The sequence below is a fragment of the Ceratotherium simum genome, chromosome 19 (genome assembly GCF_057802395.1).
Source record: "Ceratotherium simum simum isolate JZ-2026a chromosome 19, ASM5780239v1, whole genome shotgun sequence".
Taxonomy (NCBI): domain Eukaryota; kingdom Metazoa; phylum Chordata; class Mammalia; order Perissodactyla; family Rhinocerotidae; genus Ceratotherium; species Ceratotherium simum.
In genome coordinates, this window is record NC_141918.1 from 31,564,141 (window position 1) to 31,585,375 (window position 21,235).

Sequence of the window (21,235 nt, forward strand, 5' to 3'; positions counted from 1 at the left end):
CTTTCATCCTTCTGTGCATTTTAAGCACTGCCTCCCCCTTCCCTGGCATCTCCCCTGTCCTTCCATAAATTCTAAAAATTTTCCCATGTCTATGGTTCCTCCAGTCCATGCTAACTTGCTACCACATAAGCAGTGCCTGTTTTTAAATATGAAAATTCCTTATGATTAAGATATAACACCAAGCAGGGAAGTATTGCATCAAAATTTTAAGTAATTAATAATCCTTCATTATACCCAAGATACCCTGGGCTACTTTCTAAAAGGTAAACATTTCAATAAATCCTTAAGGTGGCTGTTTGAGCTATTAATTTATTATCTATTCAAATGGTTAAAAGATAAGCTGCAAATTTCTAATGGCTTACCAAGAGGAAAATAAATATAACTCTAAAACAAAGAGAACAGCATACCTATTTTCTAATTCTTTTACTCCATGAATGATCTGTACAGCACTTTAAGGGTACAAAGTATTAAAGATGAGAAAATAATTCTAATTAAGCTAAACTATTGTTTTAGAAGGTCCTCCATGATATCATGAACAATCCATGACCTTAAACTGAAATCTAATAAGCAAGTGTTTAACATCCCATTTTCCTACAAAACACTACATCCCATTTATAAACAAAACAACAACTATGTTAGAAAAATATCTTTAAAATTAATCATTCTGGGGTTTTTTCATGCTGGAGACCATTTGGGGGCACTGTAACAGGAATAAAATATTTGAAATTTGAAAACAAAAAAAAGAGTATCTTTGTTAGTTTCCATCTTTCAGAAAAGTCAGAACAAAGGAATAGGATAGGATGTACCTATATATTATAAAGAGGACACTCAGGGTAGATAGTGCAGATATGATTCATCCTTTTGCCAGTGGGTAAAAAAAACGATAGGCTCTTTACTTTGTCTTCAAACCACTTAGGAAAAAAACGTTAAAGGTTTGCCTTCAATTTCTTCACATTGTCCACCCAAAGAAGCCCAGACAACCTGAAGGTAAACAGTCTTCTCCTCTGAGCTCAAAAGAAAGGAAATAAAGTAGTCAAAGATGGGAATGAGAGGAAGCACTGAGTAGCGAAGTAAGCCAGGAGGCTTTCTGAGGGAAAGGGACTGAGCTCTCAGAGTATTGATATAATAAGAAAGGCCACTGGCCCTGTGGCACAGCCGTTAAGTGTGCACGTTCTGCTCCGCTGGCCCGGGGTTCACAGGTTCGGATCCTGGGTGCGCACCGACGCACCGCTTGTCAAGCCATGCTGTGGCGGCGTCCCATATAAAGTAGAGGAAGATGGGCACGGATGTTAGCCCAGGGCCAATCTTCCTCAGAACAAAGGGGAGGAATGGCATTGGATGTTAGCTCAGGGCTAGTCTTCCTCACACACACACACAAAAAAAGGCCAGAAAATAGTGGCTCTGGAAGAGAGAAGCCTAGTGTAAATCCTGAAAGAGGACACTCATACTTGCTGTGATACCTGAGTCAGGAGTGAATGTTTGAGATGCACTATCTTAATCTTTTGGCTTTGATTAGACATGGCAGTGAAAAAGAAATCAAAACAAAACAATCATTTAAAAAGGCCAAATCTGCTTCCAGAATGTCACTAATCTGCTATGTTACATTTTATCGCATCATTATAAATTAATTATGTTTCTAATCTAACACAATCTAAACTATAACTAGACCAAAGCAATATATTATTTTGGATATAAGAGCAGTTTTAATGGCAGCCTCTGATTAAACCTGCCTTCTGTCCCTCTTCTTCCTCACCAACAGAAATTCTTCGTTCAAGTGATGGGGCTCTCCTGGCTCCTAAGGGCTGAATATGGATTAGTTCAAACCAAAAAGAGAAATGCCCAATTTCCTTGCCAATGACTGTCTTAGAAAAGGGCATGTGACTCAATCCTAGTCAAAACCCTAGAAACTGCGAGGAAGGCTGCTGGAGGGTTTCTGGGAAAAGCTTTTCTTCCCTGACAGACACATGGGAAGAAACTCTTTTCTTCTTAGCTGCAGATGGTTATGACTGCACATGGTGCCTGGAACTGCTGTAGCAACCTTGCAATCATGAGTGGAGACAGCACTTGCTATGCTGAGAAAGGAGAACAAAAAAGATGGAAGGCAAAAATGTAATGTAGTTCGGCAAATGAATCAATCAAGCTTGAAATTACCCAACTTTCACACTGACGCCAAATAATAAACCTCCTATTGTTAAACCTACAAATTACATATTACTCAATTGGATAACAACTGGATACTCCAACTGCAACTCTAACAACTATAAATGTGCACCATACCCAACAGCTAAAGTTTCATTTCTCCCTGGGGGTAACAATCACTTCACTAAATGAAAGCCTCCTCCACTTCACTTAACAAAGAAAAACAGTACTTTTGTTACTTGGTCTAACTTTTCTATCTTAAGCCAAATTACTTTCAGACAGCGTTAAGTGCTGGCAAGCTTATAAGAAAATTTAACAGTCTTCCTTTTTCACAGTACAGAAATGAAAATGATCAAACGACCATTCTTGGAAAAGTATTTGGCTATTTTGGATACTCCTTATAATCTTTCAATGTATATACACACACTCACATTTTCCCCTTATTTACATGCATCGTAAAGACTATAGTTCACCAGGGGACTATATTAGTATATTGGACCAGTGTTAATACTTCTGTTCCTTTCTTTAGGGAATCAAGCATATCTAAAAGGAATTATGGGGTTAAAAAAAAAAAACAGCATAGGGCCGGCCTGGTGGCCTAGCGGTTAAGTGCACACGCTCCGCTACTGGCGGCCTGGGCGCGCACCAACGCACCTCTTGTCCGGCCATGCTGGGGCCGCGTCCCACATACAGCAACTAGAAGGATGTGCAACTAGGACGTACAACTATCTACTGGGGCTTTGTGAGGGGGGGAAAAACAGCATAAATAAAGCCTCCTACGAGAATAGAAGACCTTTCTTAAAAGGAGGAACAAATCTTATTGATCTTCCAGTCCCAAGTACAGTGCCTAGCACAGAACAGTTCTCAAAAATGTATTGAACAGATTTAAATATGTTGACGTGAAATCAATGGGAATACAGAAAATGCTATCTCCCAATGTGCCAATTTTTACAGGTTTAGCCATTTTGAGTTGAATCCATCCTACCACTGCCACACCATCTCTCCCTTTCTGATTATAGTCCCCTGAGCTGACTTACAGCAATTAAGGGCCTTCAGGGACAGCTGCAGGAATTGCAAATGCAGTTCAGCCTCTGCTGCTTTACTAACGAATAACAGAAAGCATTATGGAGCACTACACTTGAATTATTTGGTTTCCCATGTGAGGCTGATGCTAGAGTGTGAGCAGTGTGGCTGAAGTGCTAAGTGGAAGTAAGTGGTAAGTGGTAAGTGACTGGACTTTATGTAACATTCTTAAGAAGTTTAGATTCTATCCTATTCTAAAGGATTTCAGGCAGGAGAGTAACACGGTCAGATTTTCACTTTAGATAAATGGCTCTGCAGTTATGTAGAGGATGGATACAAAGGTGGAGGACAGGTTAAGTCTGGAGAAGTACGAGATAATGGCAGAACTAGAACAGTGGTAGCAGGGGCAGATATTGCTTTAGGAGCTATTTCTAATCGTATGTGTCACGGGCAACTTAATCTCAACATGTCTAAAACAGAAGTCATCATTCTCCCTAAACTGACCCTCTACCACTCTTCTATCTCAGGAAATGACTCAACTATTCACCAAGTAGTTCAAGCCAGAAACTTTAGAGCCATTCTTTTTGCTACTTTCCTCATCTCCTACATCCAATACTATACCCTCTGGTTTCTAACTCCTAGCTATCTCCCAAACCTATTCACTTTTTCCACTATATCCTACTCTGCCATCATTTTTGCTTTGGACTAGTGGAACAACCTCCTGATGTTGCACATCCACTCTTAACCCCTGAAATCCATTCTCCACATTGCTTCCAAGTGATCCTTCTAATACACCATGGATCATGTCACCATCTTGCTCGAAACCCCTCAGTGGCTTCCCATTGTTCCTAGGATAAAGTCCACAATTCTTAACATGGCCTACGAGATCCTCTGTTACCTGGCTCCTGCCTAAAAACAGTAAGAATTCCTAACATTACTGAGTGTTTCTTATGTGCTGGGCACTGTGCTATTCTTTGTAAGCATTATTTCATTTTATTCTCATTGGGAGGCAGGAACTATTAGCACCATCCTTGTTTTGCAGATGAAGAACTGAGTCAAGGAGAGATTATGTAACTTATCTAAGGTTGTAGAGCTAATAAAGTATTGAGCCAGGTCTGATTCCAGAGCATGTGCTTAAGTTTTCACACTTCCTTCAAACTGTATGCTCCAACCACATTGCATTACTTTCAGTTCCTAGAACTCATCTGCTATCTCTTGCCATGAGGCCTTCACACATACTGTTCCCTATGTCTGGAGTGTCCCCCTCACAAATCTCATTTTTCCCTGGATATATTTATTCATTCATCAAATCTCTGCTTAAATGTCAACTCTTGAGGGAAGTCTTCCCTTACTATCTAAAATTACATTGTTTATTTGTTTACTTCTTTATGGTCTGTCTCCCATCAGTAGAATGTCAAAATCATTCACCACTGGTTCTCAGTTCTTAGAATGGCATTCACCGGGGGTTCAATAAACATTTGTTGAATGAAGGCATGAATGAATGATGTGGGCGTGCAAACTCCCTAATCTAGTAACTTCATCTATTCAGACTGATAAGAAACAAAAAGAAGTCACATATAAATTTGTTCATCCACTGGATATTTATTTTGCAGCTTCCATGTCCCAGCCAATACCCTTGAGAACTTACAGCCCTCCTGGGGGAGACAGACATATAAACATATGATTATAGCACAATATAAGTAAAGTGCCTGTAAAGTTGTGGCAGGAATAAAGTGCAATAGATGCAGAGATTTAAAAAAGTATAAATCTAGGGGAAACCTTTATGGTAGAGGAGATTCTTGAATCCTTTTGCAGGATGAATGAGTCTTGAAATATATATCACATAGTCCATGTATTTCACTTATGAAAGGGGAGAGGAACATCCACTGTATACTGGGGCACTTTACATCTCATTTAATTCTCACAACAGCTCTAAGTTATTCTTCCCATTTTATAGACATGGAAATCCAAGCTAAGAGAGGTCAAGTAACTTGTTTGTCCAAGGTTATGCAGTACAATAATGAAGGAGGAGAATTTGATCCCAGGTCTGTCTGACTCCAGTACCCATTTACTTACCATATATTACAATCCTTTGACACTCCACCCTTAGCTATAAAACAGTACCTGATGTGCATAATGATGACCCCATAATGAAAAAAAACGTAGTAGTCACTACAGTCTAAGAGATAGAGAAATAACTTTTGATGCTTAAAAGGGTAAACTTCAGGTATCTAGAAAATTAATTCCTCCCTGGTAATTCTGGCTAAATGAATTGTAATGATTGTTTCCAAAGTGTTTATGAGAAGAAATATCCCAAGATCTTAAACAGAGTCTTCATTTTATGGACACGATTATTTTTCTATTGCTTTAAACTGAATTCAAGCCAGAATAGAAAAACTGTCAATCTTAACTTCCACATATATCCAAGTAAATTATAAATTTTAAAAACTTCTCATACAATGACTTTGAACAACGCATGTGGATTGAGTAATTTAGACTGACAAGCATAAAGTGTGTTACTGAGCATTCTTAACAAGTAAAAACAAGCTTTCTCTAAAAAAAGAAAACCCTAATAAATCTTCTAATAAAACAGGATAAATTGATTATGTACAAAACAGGAGGAAAACTATAATATTTTTAATCTGTGGCACTCACAATTTAAATAGGTATATATGCGAAAAAGAAAAGCAGCAAACAACTTAGGCAAACACTCAGAAAGCTAGTTGAGTAATTTACCATAAAAGTGTTTCTACCATGCACTTTACCTGGGCCCAACTTTTAAATCTGAAGATGTCAGCTCTTTTATAACATAGGCTTCTATTATTTTACGTAATTCTTTTTTTTAAAAAAAAAAAAAGGTTGCATTTAGAGAACAGACTGTTTTTTTGTTGTTTTGTTTTTAAGAACAAGAGAAAATTGTTTCACCAATTATCTTAAACAAGCCAACTAGGAAACATGTAATATCCTTTATCATTTTAAAGGCTTTTAAATGTGAAATTTCCACACAGAACACTGTTTGTAACAATGTGAAAAGCATACTGGCTACACTTTCCAACAACATGTAAAAGTGAATATAAAGAAAAGCAAGTCTTTACTTGCAATTAACTGTAACTTTCACATATTTTTCCAGGAGGAATGCCGTTTCCGCTAAAACTCTCTAAAAAGACAACACTTTATTTACTTATATTTGAAAATTGCTTTTACGTTAGCTCATCTTGTACAATTTTGGCCCCAAATTCGACGTTTTCCAGAACACCCTAAATTTAAGATGTAGAGTGAATTCATAATAAGAGTTCACATAATAACCTATTAGAAACAAATACAAAGTGAATAAGTGCAAGTGAAATTTCACTATACTAGATATACAGTTGCAATTATAATGCTCTTCCTTACCTGGACGCTCTTCAAAATAAACTCACTTTTCTCTCTCACATCTTTAAAGGGACACCTCTTAGAAAGCATAAGCAGATGAGCAAGAAGCTTATTCAACCCATCCAAAGAAACAGCATTTGAAAGCCCGTCTGATGGACGACAAGGTGTCTCTTTCACCGAACGAAGATACTCGGTTTTTCTCAAAATGATTTGCCTAATGTTTTCCAGTGCTGTCTCTCTAGTAGTTGAATCTCTACTGCACAGTCCATCCCATCTCACTTCATTCTCTCCTTCAGCCATGACAGCTGGAGATTTTTCTTCGCAGTCTTCAGTTACCTATCAGCATGTCTCCAAAAGGACTTTGTTTTTTTAAAACGAGATATGTAAGAATAAAAGTCAGAGAAATCTAATCGTCAGGAAAACACACGTCTGGGTGACATTCAGAACCATAAGTGTCTTTTATATTGATGGCTTTCAACCGATCTACAAGATAGAGCTCGCCCTCTCTCCTTCTACACGAAGGGTTAGTCTCCTGGTTAGAGACCGAAAAAAAAAAAAGTTGGAAAGTTGAAACCTTACAGCGCTGGCTTCGCTGGACAGGCAGGCTCGGGAAGTGTTCTCCTCCGTCTCCCGGGGTCAGCGGATATCCTCACGTTGTGGAGCTGTCAAATCCGTGCTCTGCCCAAAAAGGCTGGCAACAGTTGAACGCCCTCCAGCCATTCGGGGTTTTTTGTCTGTGCAGCCACCGTGTTCTCGGGAGCGTTCCCACCCCGCCCCTCCTCCGCCACCAGTCCCCGCCCTCCGCAGCTCCTCCCTGCGCCTCAGCGGCCGGCCGGGCGCTGGCTGGGAAGACTCGCTGAACCCTGGCTCCCTGGCCGGCCGGAGACCAGGCGCTCCTGGGGGTGGCAGCCTCTGGCAGCCGCTGTCTCGGCGGCGGGGTTGGAGGAAAGCGTCTCCGGCCCCGCCGATGCCGGACCCCCGGGCAGACGCTGCTCTTTTCCAGTCCCTGCGTCCTCGCCCACCGCCCGCTAAACCAGACGGGCACAGGGCAGCCCCGCAATCCCTGAGCGCGAGGCTGGGCCGCGGAGCTGGCGGAGCTGCAGGGCCCGAGGCGCAGAGCCCGCCCCTTCGCCCGGCCCCATCGGTGGGGATCGGCCCAGAGGGCGGGAGCAGGGAGGGGACATGGGGTCCTCACCCCCAGCCCCTCCCCTCTCTCCGCCCGGCACAAACCAGGAGCCGCCCCTGCCCCAGCGCCCTCTTCCCCGCCCAGGCACACGCGACCCGCTGAGGCAAAGCCATTGGAAAAAGCCCCGCCCTCCGGCAGGCTACCTCCAGACCCGAAGTCCGCGCGCGGCCGCCAACCGAAGCCGGTTGCTACGCATGCGTGACGGCGAGCAGTGCGCATGCGCCTTAAGAGGCACTTTGCGCCTGGGGGCGTTTTCCGTTCCTTGATGTTTGGATTCTCCGGACTGGAGAAGGGGAAAGAAAAGTAAGGAGGAATTGAAGTACTGTATACTGAAACTATCACAGACAAGACAAGCACGGCAAAGAAAGAGGGCACAGATGCGCTCCTGGAGGAAATTGAATCTAAATTTAAGATGAGCCTAAAAATACAGTCTCTTTACTACGCCAAATCTCAGACTGAAGGAGGCAGGGCGTCCTCGCATTGACTTCTGGGAAATGTAGTTTTGATGCTGCCGGCGCGTTCTGTTTGCGACAGAAACTACAGCCCCCAGGAGCCACTGGGACGGTGCCTGTGGCGGCCTGCAAGCCAACGGTTAGCTCAGACGGAGATTGACTGAAAGCGTGTGTTTGGTGAGCACTGTAGGCTTGGCTGCCTTTGACTTTTCCTTTGACAGGATTTTTCCTTCATCCATTTCTTTTGGGATTTTGGAGACGAAGCCACCTGGCTTCCTCCTTAGTCTGGGGACGTTTTCCAGTAATCTGCGTGGGAAGGACTAGTCCGGGTGCCCAAACCCAAGGGCGCGTTGAGGCGAGGATTTGGGAATGGTCGCGATCCTGAGGGTCACGGGGAGCGGCATAAGGCCAGGCAAGAGGGATGCTGTGGGCCGGTGCCCCGCGCTGCTGCTGCTGCCCTTTCAAGTGGAGTCTCGCGGGCTGGATTAGGGGTCCCTGTGCAACTGCACCTTCGTTTGCCATTGCGTGGGGGTGTTCTGTGCTTTATTTGCTCAGTCAAGTGAAATCCCAAACGGGGCTTTGAAAGCAAGTTGTCAAATCCATTTTGTATGAGACTAAAGCGGAAAAGATCCTCAGTATTCCTAGATATGGATGTTTGCAGGCTTTAAGGATACTGTTGAAAAAAAGAGCTATAAAAATCTCCGAAACTTAGTATATTTAAAAGATTCAATCATTTGTTTACCAATTACTGTTTGTTTTTAAAAAGTCGTTCCTCTTGAAAAAAGTCGAGATGTGAAAGCCCGTCGGTGAACTGATAACCAAATTAGATTTTAATTCTTCGCGTTGCAGAATAGATATGTTTCTAAAAATTTAGCCTTGTTAGGTACTGAGTATAAAACAGTAAAAAAGACACAGCCACTATCTAGTTAGAGAAGCTAATGGTTAAACATACAATGATAGTACTATATGATATCATTGGGATGGCTAGAAAGAAGATCACTTACCCTAGTCTTGGAAAGTCAGGGAAATCTTCAAACCAGGGAAAGAGAAGGCCAAAAGAACAGTATATGGCAAGGCCTAGAAGTAAGAGAGAGATGGTACTTTCAAGAAACTGCAATAAGCCAAATCATCTATATTTTGGGAGGGGTAACTTTTTGTGTATTGATGTACTTTGAAGCCGTACAGAGACAGGTACTGTGAATTTTCCAGATAGTTTCTGAAAGTGGCTTTTCCTTGAATAGATATATAGTTTCAAATAATTGGTCTAATTTGGAAAGCCTTGCTACATTCTAATGCTACTGGTTTAAATCAGAATTTAAAAAATGAGAACTTCTTATGAGTATGATTTCAAAAAACAAACAAAAAAGCCATTCCTTTTTTTTTGTCTCATTTTTGGGCTCATCCTCCTTTGTCCAACCCACAAAGGGTAAGGTAGTTTCTTAAGTCCAGGTCCCCTTTTTACTGCGTAGTTGATATGATCTCATCCATACTCATGGTTTCACCACTACCTATGACTTAAATGTATAGCTCCATCCCGCTCTACCTTTCAGCTTTCATGGCCATTTCCTTGATATTTCTTCTTGGATATCTCAAAAACATCTCAGACTCAACATGCCTAAAACCAAATGCCTGATTATCTCCTATGAATCTGATTCTTTTCCAGTGTTCCCCATTTCAGTTAAGGCACTACCATCCACTTGTGAAAATTTGAAATCTAAGCATTGTTCTTGATTTCTTCCTGTCCTTCACATCTGTATAGTCAAATTATTACTAAGTCCTACCAGTCTTATCTCCCAAATATCCCTCAAATCCATCTTTTTCCCTCCACCTACATAAGCATAGTCTTTTCCAAACTGCAGTAATCTCTTGCCAAGACCATTGCAATAGTGATTATTTCATTCTGGCCTTTCTCCATTAGTTCTCCACACAGCAGCTAGAGTCATCTTTTCAAAATGCACGTCCAATCAGATTTTCTTAAAACCAATCAGTGGTCTCTCAGTGCTCTTAAAGGCAAAACTTCCTTATAAAGCCTAATGTTATTTGGTCCCTTTCCACCTCTGCAGTCTCACTCAGTATACCACTCTCCATCTGTGCTACAGCCATACAGGTCTTTTTTCAGTCACTGGTTCTCATTTTCCCTTTCATCCATCATTCACTCAACAAATATCTGTTGAGTACCTACTATATAACAGGACATTGAGGATATACCACTGAGCACAATATAGAAAAGGCCCTACTCTCATAGAGCTTGCATTCTACTAAGGAGAGATAGACAATAAATATGTAAATGTATAGTAAATGAAGACAAATGCAGTGGAGAAAAATAAGAGCCAACTGGGAAGGCGAATGGAGAGTGCCAAGTTGTAGGAGGCAAGGTTCAATTTTAAATAAGGTGGTCAGAGAAGACCTAATCAAGAAGTGGACATTTGGGGGGATCTGAAGTAGGAGGAGAAGGAAGCCATGCAGATGCCTGGAGGAAGAACATAATGTGAAGAAAACAGCCAGTGCAGAGGCCTGTGGGCCCTCATGTTTGAGAAATAGCAGTGTGGCTGGAGCACAATGAGTGCAGGAGAGGAGAATAACATGAGGTCACAGAGGAAGGAAGTTGTTTAGATGATTGAAAGGACTTTGACTTTTTTGATTGTGATAGGAAGCCATTGGAGGTTTTTGAGCAGATGAGTTGCATGATCTGACTTTTTTAAATGATTACTTCTTTTCAGTTGTGTTGAGCGTAGACCAAGGGGAAGCAAGGGTAGAAGCAGAGACACTAGTTAGGAAGCTAAAGTAATAATCCAAGTGAGAGATGATGGTGGTAGCTTGGACTAGGGTGATAAGAATGGAGGCAGTGGGAAGAGGCCAGAGTTTGGATGTATTATTATAGTATTGACAGCAGGTTTTGCTGACAGATTGGATATGAAGTGTGAGAGTAAAAGACTCAAGAAGGACTCCAAAGTTTTTAGTCTGAGCAACTAGAAGGAAGGAATCGCCATTTAATGCCACAGGAAATTCTCCAGATTTGTATATGGGGGTAGGAGGGAAATCAGGGGGTTAGTCTGGCCATGTTAAGTTTGAGATGCCTCTAAGACATTCAAGTAGAGGTGTGGAGTAGACAGTTGGATAAATGAGTCCAGAGATGAGGGGAAAGATCTGACTGTAGATATAATTTTGGATTTCATGGTAGTGTTTTGATAATAGTTAAATCCTGAGAATACTGGTATCACAAAAAGAGGCACTCTGTGGAGTTTGGGTCAGTTTGGAGCTATCTGCAAAGGTGACTATGCAGGAGCCGCCAGCGAACAGAGAGGAAAACCCACGGAGTGTGGTGTCCTAGAAGGCAAGTAGAAGTGGTTAAGGAGGAAGGAGTGCTAAGTTATGATAAATGCCCCCTAGGTCAAGTGAGATGAGGATTCACAATTGACCAATATGTTGAGCAATGTGGAGGTTTTTGAGAGCAGTTTTGGTGGAGTAAAGGGTATAAAAGCCACATGGGTGTTTTATTTAAGAGACAATGGGAGACGGCCGGCCCTGTGGCTTAGCGGTTAAGTGCGCGTGCTCCACTACTGGCGGCCCAGGGTTCGGATCCCGGGCGCGCACCGACACACTGCTCCTCTGGCCATGCTGAGGCCGCGTCCCACATACAGCAACTAGAAGGATGTGCAACTATGACATACAACTATCTACTGGGGCTTTGGGGGAAAAATAAATAAAAATAAAATTATAAAAAAAAAAAAAAAGAGAATGGGAGAACTGGAGACCGTGAGTGTGGATGCAGCACCTCTGGTATTTTCTTTGTCTAGACTCTTCTAGCCTCAGCCTTTGACTCCTCTTCCTATAGAGCTTAGCTCAAATATCACTTTCTCAGAGAAGTTTCCCTAATCTGATTAAATGTCCCTATTATACTTTTATTGCACCATATACCTTTACTTGCTAATAGTTACAAATGTAGTTTTACAGTTGTCTCTGTGATACTTTGATTCAAGTGTGTCTGCTTCTAAAGCTTAAGCACACAAGAGCAGTGACTGTGCCGATTTTTGCTCATCACCCCCAGCTCTGAGTACAGTGCCTGGCATCTAGTATGAACTTAATAAATATTTGATGAGTGAATGAATGAATGGAAGAAAAATGTAATGTCACAGAATTTTCAAAGGTATTGCATGTTTACCTATTGTTTACAAAAACACAAGATAATGGATGGAAAAAGGTACTCTATAATGAAAACATTTTAGAAAATTAGTCTTAAAAGAGAGCCAAATTTTTATTTCTAGTGAATTGTAGTGTTTACCCTCATGAAATAGGATTTGCTAATATTTTTACCATGTTCTTGCATACCTCACCCTGCTGCAAGACAGTAGAGTATATAGAGAGAGTATAGAGTAGAGTATATATAGAGGAGTTGCTGCTTTGAATGACTAGAGCTCTGGTCAAGGAAAAAGCTGACTGGCTGCTCTCCAGGAGGCCTTCGTTATGAAGTTCATTAATGAATTTACTATAAAAAACCAGGGCTCCTAGGTCTTGTGGGCTTAGAAACACAGTCTTGCTAAGTGCATCAGAGTTTGTGAAACATATATATATATAAATATTTATTTATTTATTTATACTTATGTATGTATGAATAATACAGGTGACTGATGAATTTATCAAGATGCCAGTTTATTAATATACTTTGAGATATTTGCCAAGTAGATAGCATACTGATTCTCTGACCAAGGGATTTTCTCTATAGGAAAATTACATGAGAAATCAGCAGGTTGTTTAGGAGCATGGAATCAGAACAAAGAAATTAGATATATGTTGTGGTCATTTAATAATATTAAGCTATGAGAACCTCCAGATTATTTGCCTCCAATTTTTGCCTCTCTGAGTTGCTTTTTCCATTCCTGATCAACTCTTCTTTTAGATGAAAACGTTCTTTCTTTAAATATGTTAAAACATTTATATTGCAGCCTAGTCTCTGGTCTTAGAGCCGTTCTGTCTCTATAAGCTAACTTTGCATATATCTGCTCTGATCCATAGTTTAGCTCTCAGAGAGTAATCTTATTTCCAAGTTTTCCTAGGCCCAGATGTCATATGGGGATACATTGATCTTGAGCTCAGCAATGAGGTCTGAGCTAGAGATATATATTTGGAAACTATCAGCCTATCAGAATATTTTGTTTTATTTTGCTTTTAAGCTACCATGTCCAAGTACTTACTATGACTCAGGCAGTCTGTTAAATGCTCTGCATGTATATTATTTTATCCTTACATAGCTAAAAAAAAAAAAGGTAGAATTGATCCAAAGCTTACTCTTAACCACTGTGTTAGCATTATACTATAACCATGGGAGCAAATACAGTTGCTGTGGAGAGGATGCAGAATAAAAAAAGAGCCAGGGTAGTCTGAAACTAACCAGAGAAGGAAGAGAATAACCAGGAGATGGGCAACCAAGGGATTTGAAAATTTCAAGAAAGAATGACTAGTGAATATGCAGAATGCTACCAAAATGTCTAGAAAGCTGACATTTCTAGATGGATGGACAATTACTAGTCCCTGTTACAGTACAATATATGCATCTAGCATATATTCCCATATCCATGTTGAATTACTATGCTGTGCTGAGATAAAGATTGATTGACTTGGGCTGTCCTGTAGGGTAAAACCATGCTGCTCCCTGAGGATAGGAGAGTCTCTCCTAAAGGGCTGGCATTTCTCTTATTTAACCTCTACCAAAAAGGTAGGTTCCATATTGGGAAACTGCAACTTGGATAAAAGGTTTTAAGTAAGTGGGAATGGGTAACTCTGGATCTCTCTGGGCTTCTCTTTCCTAGATTTAGTCTTGAAGGAGAGGATTTGGTAAGCATGGATCCTTGGGTAGTAAGTGCTAAAATAGTGCTCATCAGTTGAAAGTAGATTAGGAACTGGGATAGAATGGGGCCTAAATGCCCCAGAGAGAAAACCCTAACTTTTAAGTTTTGCTACCTGGTTTCCTTTTGGTGTCTGTGCTTTCTTCTCCTGTATTGTCCTCTAGCCTTGGTAAAGTCTTATTTAAGTCTTATAACTTTATCTTTGCTGTATCAAGACATATAAGGGCAGGAGTTATATAATCATAGATCTGACAAGGCAAGAGCATTATAAGGGGAGCAGCACTATTCTCCCAGTGAGGCCACTGAGAAGGGACAGTAATAATGAGATCTCCAAAGGGAAAATGAATATTGAGGACAAGAATTGGAACTCATGGATTTAACTCATAAGTTGCCCTTCTGTGTGTGGAGATTCTTCTTCCATTGTCAACCTCAGAAGATCTGGGTTTTGTTTATTAAAGAAGGCAATACAGTTTTCCTATCAAATTCATCAGTGACCTTTTTCATTGCATTTGCAGGGGTATGGAGGGATGGAAGCCAGATATTTGTATTCATTTGTTAATATTTATTGAAAATCTACTATGGACAAGCTCTGTGACTGGCACTAACTGTACAGCAGCATACTTAAGAAGCTGCCCTTAAGAACTGCCCTTAAGGGGCCAGCCCGGTGGCGCAAGCGGTTAAGTGCACGCATTCTGCTTCGGCGGCCTGGGGTTCGCAGGTTCGGATCCCGGGTGCACACTGATGCACCGCTTGGTAGGCCACGCTGTGGCAGCGTCCCATATAAAGTAGAGGAAGATGGGCACGGAAGTTAGCTCAGGGCCACTCTTCCTCAAGAAAAAAAAAGGGGGGGAGAGGATTAGCATCGAATGTTAGCTCAGGGCTAGTCCTCCTCACAAAAAAAAAAAAAAAACTGCCCTTAAGAAGCATACAATCTATAAGGGATAGAAATAGGGTAGTAGCTGAAGGTCTCAGAGATAATGAGGGAAGGGTGACGTTTAGGAGGTAGAATCAACAGGATTTAGTGACTATTTGGATAAGGGAGATAAAAAAGAAAATGCCTAGGGTGACTACTATCCAGATGGTGAAGAGTAACTCCTTCCATTAATCAGACTAGGGAAATCAGACTAGGGAATATACTAGGAAGACCAGTCTTGGGATGGAAAGATACTGAGTCCAGGTTTGGACATGTTAATCATTTTGTTTGAGGGACTTATGAGTCATTGAGGTAAACAATACCCAGTACTGCTTCTGAACAGTCTGTACATGAAACCTTAACTGTTGTTGTGAGATGTAGCTATAGATTCAAATACTGAGAAGAGCATGGACCTCAGAGTCACAGAATCTTGGGTTTGAATCCCAACTCTACTTCTTACTAGCTGTGTGAATTTGGCCAATTGTTTAATCTCACTAAGTTTGGATGTGAAGATGAGCCTTATTTTCTTACATGTAAGAGGAGGATAATACCTACCTTCCCAGGACTGCTGTGAAGAGTTAATGAGTTAAAGTATATAAAGTTTGTAGATTAGCATCTGGCATATATTCGCACTCAAGAAACAGTATTTTTTAAAATGATCATCTTTATGTAAAATAATATTTGTCCTTCAATTTGATTGAGATTAATAAATTATTATTATTATTATTTTTTTGTGAGGAAGATCAGCCCTGAGCTAACATCCATGTTAATCCTCCTCTTTTTGCTGAGGAAGACCAGCCCTGAGCTAACATCTATTGCCAATCCTCCTCCTTTTTTTTTTTTCCCCAAAGCCCCAGTAGATAGTTGTATGTCATAGTTGCACATCCTTCTAGTTGCTGTATGTGGGACTCGGCCTCAGCATGGCCAGACAAGCGGTGCGTCGGTGCGCGCCCGGGATCCGAACCTGGGCTGTGCGCGCACCCAACCGCTGAGCCACGGGGCCGGCCCCTAATGAATTATTTATAAAGTGCTTTAGGGGCCGGCCCCGTGGCTTAGCGGTTAAGTGCGCGCACTCTGCTGCTGGTGGCCCGGATTCGGACCGGGCGCGCACCGACACACCGCTTCTCCGGCCATGCTGAGGCCGCGTCCCACATACAGCAACTAGAAGGATGTGCAGCTATGACATACAACTATCTACTGGGGCTTTGGGGGGAAAAATAAATAAATAAAAATAAAATTAAAAAAAAATAAAGTGCTTTATAGTTGAACAGATAAGTGCTATTTTGTGTAATCCTATTATTGTTGGCATTCTCTAAGATTTTATAGTGAGATCTTTGAATTATATTTCATTTTTCCCCAATTTACAACTTAGTTTTAATAATAATTTGCATTTTAATCTTCTTAACTGGAAAAGTTACCATAGGTAAAAATATGGCAATCATGATTTTTTTCATGAAACAGCTGCATAAGAGATTATATTTCTGAGCAAGGACTCCATGTCCAGCTTTGTTACAGAAATTATTAAAAACACCATATTTCATCAGTAACATATCTATATGATATAAAAATTAAAAAAATTCCCAGTTTAGGAAAATAAATTGCTAATCACATAAAATTTTATTTAATGTGATAGAGTTTTATACTGTTTGATTCAGAGTTCTTATTTTCATAATGTCTACCTTATTTTTGCTGCAACAAATAAGGTAAATAGATGTTATAAAATTTAGAAGAACTTCATTAGGTCGGTAAATTTTCATAAGTACATTTTAGAAGACTGTTTGGGAAACAGGATTGTTCGATGGCTGAGAACAGATTGAGATGTTTTGCTAACTTTGGAGAGAAGCAGCATAGCAGTTCCATGAGACCATTGACTTTGGAGTGAAACCTTCAAATCTCTGCCTCTGCCATTTACCTTATACAGATTGCTTACCTTTCTAAAACTTCATTTTCTTCATCTGTAAAATACAATACATATTATTATCCATTCTTATATTTCTGGTCTTTGAATATACCAAATTTAGGATCTTTGGATATGCTGTTTTTTCTACTTCACAATGCTCATACCTGAGATTTTCCCATGGCTGCCTTCCTCACTGTTTTGGACTCATCTTGTTTACCACTATACTCCCAGTGCCTCAAACAGTGATTCACACATGGTAGATGCTCCCAAAATACTTGACCCACTGGCTGACTGCCTACCTCATAGTCTTGTTAAAAAAAAACTCCATAAAATAATGTATGTAAAGCACTTAAGTGCTTGGCACCATTTGCTCTGTATGTTTGTTTGTTTTCCTATGTCCTATCTAATTGTAAAAAGTTTTAAGACATCTGCTTAACATACACACACACATATAAAATCTAATAGTTATAATTATCATTATTAATAGTAAATATTCACAGTGTTTAGTCTGTGCCTATATTATTCCAGATGATTTACATGGATTTTTTTTTTTTTAAGCCTCACAATAACCCTATGAAGTAGATATTATTATCCCCATTTTTACAGATAAGGATGCTGGGGCCCAGATAGTTGAAATAGCTTGCTCCAAAACACACAGCTAGTAAATGGCAGAGCCAGGACTAGAAACCATGCCTATCTGCCTCCTGACAAAACTCGTGTTCTTAACTTCTTTACAGTGCTCAGTCTCCTCCCCCAAAAAGGGTGGGTACGCAGTAAATGGGAGCTGGGAGCTGTTAGTGCAGTAGCTTTTTTCTCATTACAGATTTTTTTTTTTTGGTGGTACCAAGTATAGAGCTCAAATACCAAATTAGAGCTCAAGTGTTCATTCTTCTGCCTTCCCTGGAGAAAGGCTTTCTGCTGTCTTGAGGTGCCATCTCATCACATCTCATCACATCCAGTTGCTTAGCCTCTTGTTTTCACTTGTGTTTAAAATGGAAGAATCAAAACGTAAGCTGAATTCTTTATCTTTTATACCCTTATTGTGTTTAATGTCTCACAGTGTCAGAAAGCCTCAAAGGTCTAACTTTTAGTGATAGCTCAACTCAAGCATTAACAGGACTGAATTGAGTTAACAACTCCAGAAATCCATCACAGCCCTATTTTTGAACTTTATCCATAATAACAGATTGTATCTGTGGCCTGAGCTCTTCTTTTTCTGTGTAACTTTTGGCAAGTCTCTTGATCTTTCTGGGCCTCAGAGTCTTCATCTGTGAAATGAGGGGAGTTGAACTAGATTTTTTTTTCTTTTTCTCTTAACTAAAGTCCATAATTTGGACAACTCTTGTGTTGTACATTCTATGGGTTTTGACAAATGCGTAATGTCACGTATCATACAATATCATTGCAGTATCATACAGAATAGTTGCACTGCTCTAAAAATCCCCGGTGTTCCCCCTATTCATGCCTCTCTCCCTCTCCCTGAGCTCCTGGCAACCACTGATCTTTTTTCTGTCTCTATAGTTTTACCTTTTCCAGAATGTCATATGGTTGGAATCATACAGTTTGTAACCTTTTCAGACTGGCTTCTTTCACTTAGCAATATGCATTTAAGTTTCCTCCATGTTTTTTCATGGCTGGATCGCTCATTTCTTTTTATCGCTGAATAATATTCCATTGTATGAGTGTACCACAGTTTATCTATTTGCCTTTTGAAGGACATCTTGGTTGCTTCCAGTTTTTGGCAATTATGAATAAAGCTGCTGTCAACATTTGTGTGCAGGTTTTTTGTGGGCATAAGTTTTCAACTTATTTGGATAAATAACTAGGAGCATGATTGCTAGATTGTATGGTAATCTTATGTTTAGCTTTGTAATAAATTCCCAACTGTTTTCCAAAGTGGCTGTACCATTTTGCATTCCTACCAGCAATGAACGAGAGTTCCTGTTGCTCCGCATCCTCGTCAGCATTTGGTATTATCAAGAGTTTTGAATTTTAGCCATTTTAGTAGGTGAATAATGGTATCTCATTTTAATTTGCAGTTCCTTAATGACATATAATGTACAGCATTTTTTCATGTGCCTATTTGCCACCTGTGTATCTTTGGTGAGGTGTCCCTTCAGATATTTTGTCCATTTTAAAATTGGGTGGTTCATTTTCTTATTTGTCGGGTTTTAAGAGTTCTTTGTGTAGTTTTGAAAAAAGTTCTTTATCAGATGTGTATTTTGCAAATATTTTCTCCGAGTCTATGGCTTGTCTTTTCATTCTCTTCACAGTGTCTTTCACAAAGCAGAGGTTTTTAGTTTTAATGAAGGCAAACTTGTCAGTTTTTCCTTCATGGATTATGCTTTCGGTGCTGTATCTAAAAAATCATTGCCAAACCCAAGGTCACCTAGATTTTCTCCTATGTTATCTTCCAGAAGTTTTATAGTTTTGTATTTTACACTATAGGTTTATGATCCATTTTGAGTTAATTTTTTTGTGAAAGGTATAAGGTCTGTGCCTAGATTCAATTTATATTTTTATTAATAAAGTTTCTGATGGATCTGAAATTATTAATTATTTTGATCAATAATATTAAAAGGTGAAAAAACTTAAAAAAAAAAGCAGTATACTGATTCTTTACAACTATATAAGCGTTGTTCTTCAAAACTGTTCCTTGAGAGAGAGGCTTGAAGTCAGCCCAAAGATGGGGCCAGGGAGAACTTTATCTGGAACACATCACAAGAGTAGACTAACAGTTCCGTTTCAGTGCTGCTCTACTGTTATCTATTGTTAACATGTGCGGTTGGCTGAGTGCTATACGTGCAAATTGTTACTCAGGGAGACTTCCTACAGTTAGGAGTATTTTTCTTCGATTGGAATACCTTGTTATTTGTCCCCATTGACATTTCTTTGCTACTTTTCTGCCTAGTCATACAGGTTTGCAAAAATCTACCTGTGGTTTCTCCCCGATAATTTCACCCTTGCAAACTGAAGCCATCTGAACCTTAAATATCTCATTAGATGACGACTGACTTCAATTTAAGTTTTTAAAGCAAATTTTACTAATTATCTACCATTTAGTAACATAAGCAGTTTTGCCTCCAAATGCTTACTTAGTTTTTCTTATTTTGGCTTGTTGGAAAATAGCTTGTCAACCAAGTATTGAGTGTACCGTGGTGTATATGTGTATCTGTGTGTTGCCCAGATGAATCATAAAAGCTTTTAAATTTTGAATCTTTAGATTTTATTTTTAAGGTGTCCTTACCAAAATCAATTTGAATGCGTTCCGTAACAAGATTGATTTGGATTATGATCTTTTCAGGCTTTGAAAGCCTGATTTCTGAAACATTGTCATACATACTATTCTCAGAACACATTCTTTCTCTTTTTCTCTTGTTATTTTGCTTCTATCTTTCAGGAATAAAAAAACCACTTAAATCAAGTTTACTCTTTAATATTTTCTCCAATTCTTCTGTCTTTGGTGTCTCCAGATTTACTGTTATGTGCTATTAAATATTTCAAACAAAAAGAAAAATAAGAATAATACAATAAATACCCTTTTACCTATCACCTGCAATGAACAAATGTTAACATTTTGCCTTATTTGCTTTATTTTTTTTAGTGGAATAAAAAATTACATGTGCGTGGAAGTGCCCTTGGTACCATAATATATCGTCTGTGTTTTTAGAAAATTTTATATAAAAAACGTCTTATGATATCTATCATTCTATAACTTCCTTTTATCACTCAACAATAGATTTTCAAAGCTTATCCATGTTGCTAAACGTAGATCTAGTTTTTTTTTTTTATTTTAGCTGCTGTATGGTGTTTCATTGTATGAATATGACACAATTTATCCATTCCCTTGTTAATTATATTTAGGTTATTTTTTCATTTTTTTCTATTGCAAGCAAGGGTACAGTGCTCTAAATTAACATGTGCCATTTTCTCTAGGGTTCATTCATAAATACTGAGAACTGGAATTGCTGAGTTATAAAGTATATATACAGCATCACAATTTTCAAATTGTCTTACAAAATTTACCAGCAGTTCATGAAAATTTCCATCTCCCCGCATCCTTGCCAAATATTAACAGGTTTTTTAAGTTTTTGTTAATCTATTGTGTGTGAAATAATTTTTCATTGTTGTTTTAACTTGTATTTTCCTGATTACATTGTATTTCCTGACATCTCATTGGTTTTTGGCTATTCATATTTTCTCATCTGTAACCACTGTTCATGAGGAACTTTTGTTCCTTTATTAATTGAGCTGTTTGTCTTTTTCTTAATGATTTGTAGAATAGGAGTTGTTTCTGTAATTTAGATACTAATTTTTTATCTGTTACATATGTTGCTTTTTTTAAAACTTTTTCAATAGTGTCTTCTGTTGTATAGAAGTTTTAATTTTCATGTAGTTTTTATCACT

General features: G+C 39.4%; 2 protein-coding genes across 7 annotated transcripts in view; one reads left to right on the plus strand and one right to left on the minus strand.

The window, feature by feature from the left end:
• Window positions 1-7,273, minus strand: part of SESN1 (sestrin 1) — a 98,143-nt gene extending 90,870 nt beyond the window's left edge. For 2 of the 3 annotated variants that reach the window (XM_087443969.1, XM_004422192.3), the window contains exon 1: window positions 6,556-7,273. In XM_087443969.1, coding sequence (XP_087300095.1) covers window positions 6,556-6,834 — 279 coding nt within the window. In that variant the 5' untranslated portion in view covers window positions 6,835-7,273. The remainder of the gene's footprint in view (window positions 1-6,555) is intronic. The other variant, XM_087443970.1, reaches the window with a different exon arrangement.
• An 817-nt stretch (window positions 7,274-8,090) lies between these two features.
• CEP57L1 (centrosomal protein 57 like 1) overlaps window positions 8,091-21,235 on the plus strand; it is a 78,158-nt gene continuing 65,013 nt past the window's right edge. For all 4 annotated transcript variants that reach the window (XM_087443971.1, XM_087443976.1, XM_087443972.1 and 1 more), the window contains exon 1: window positions 8,091-8,349. The gene's annotated coding sequence lies outside the window, so the exon portion shown is untranslated. The remainder of the gene's footprint in view (window positions 8,350-21,235) is intronic.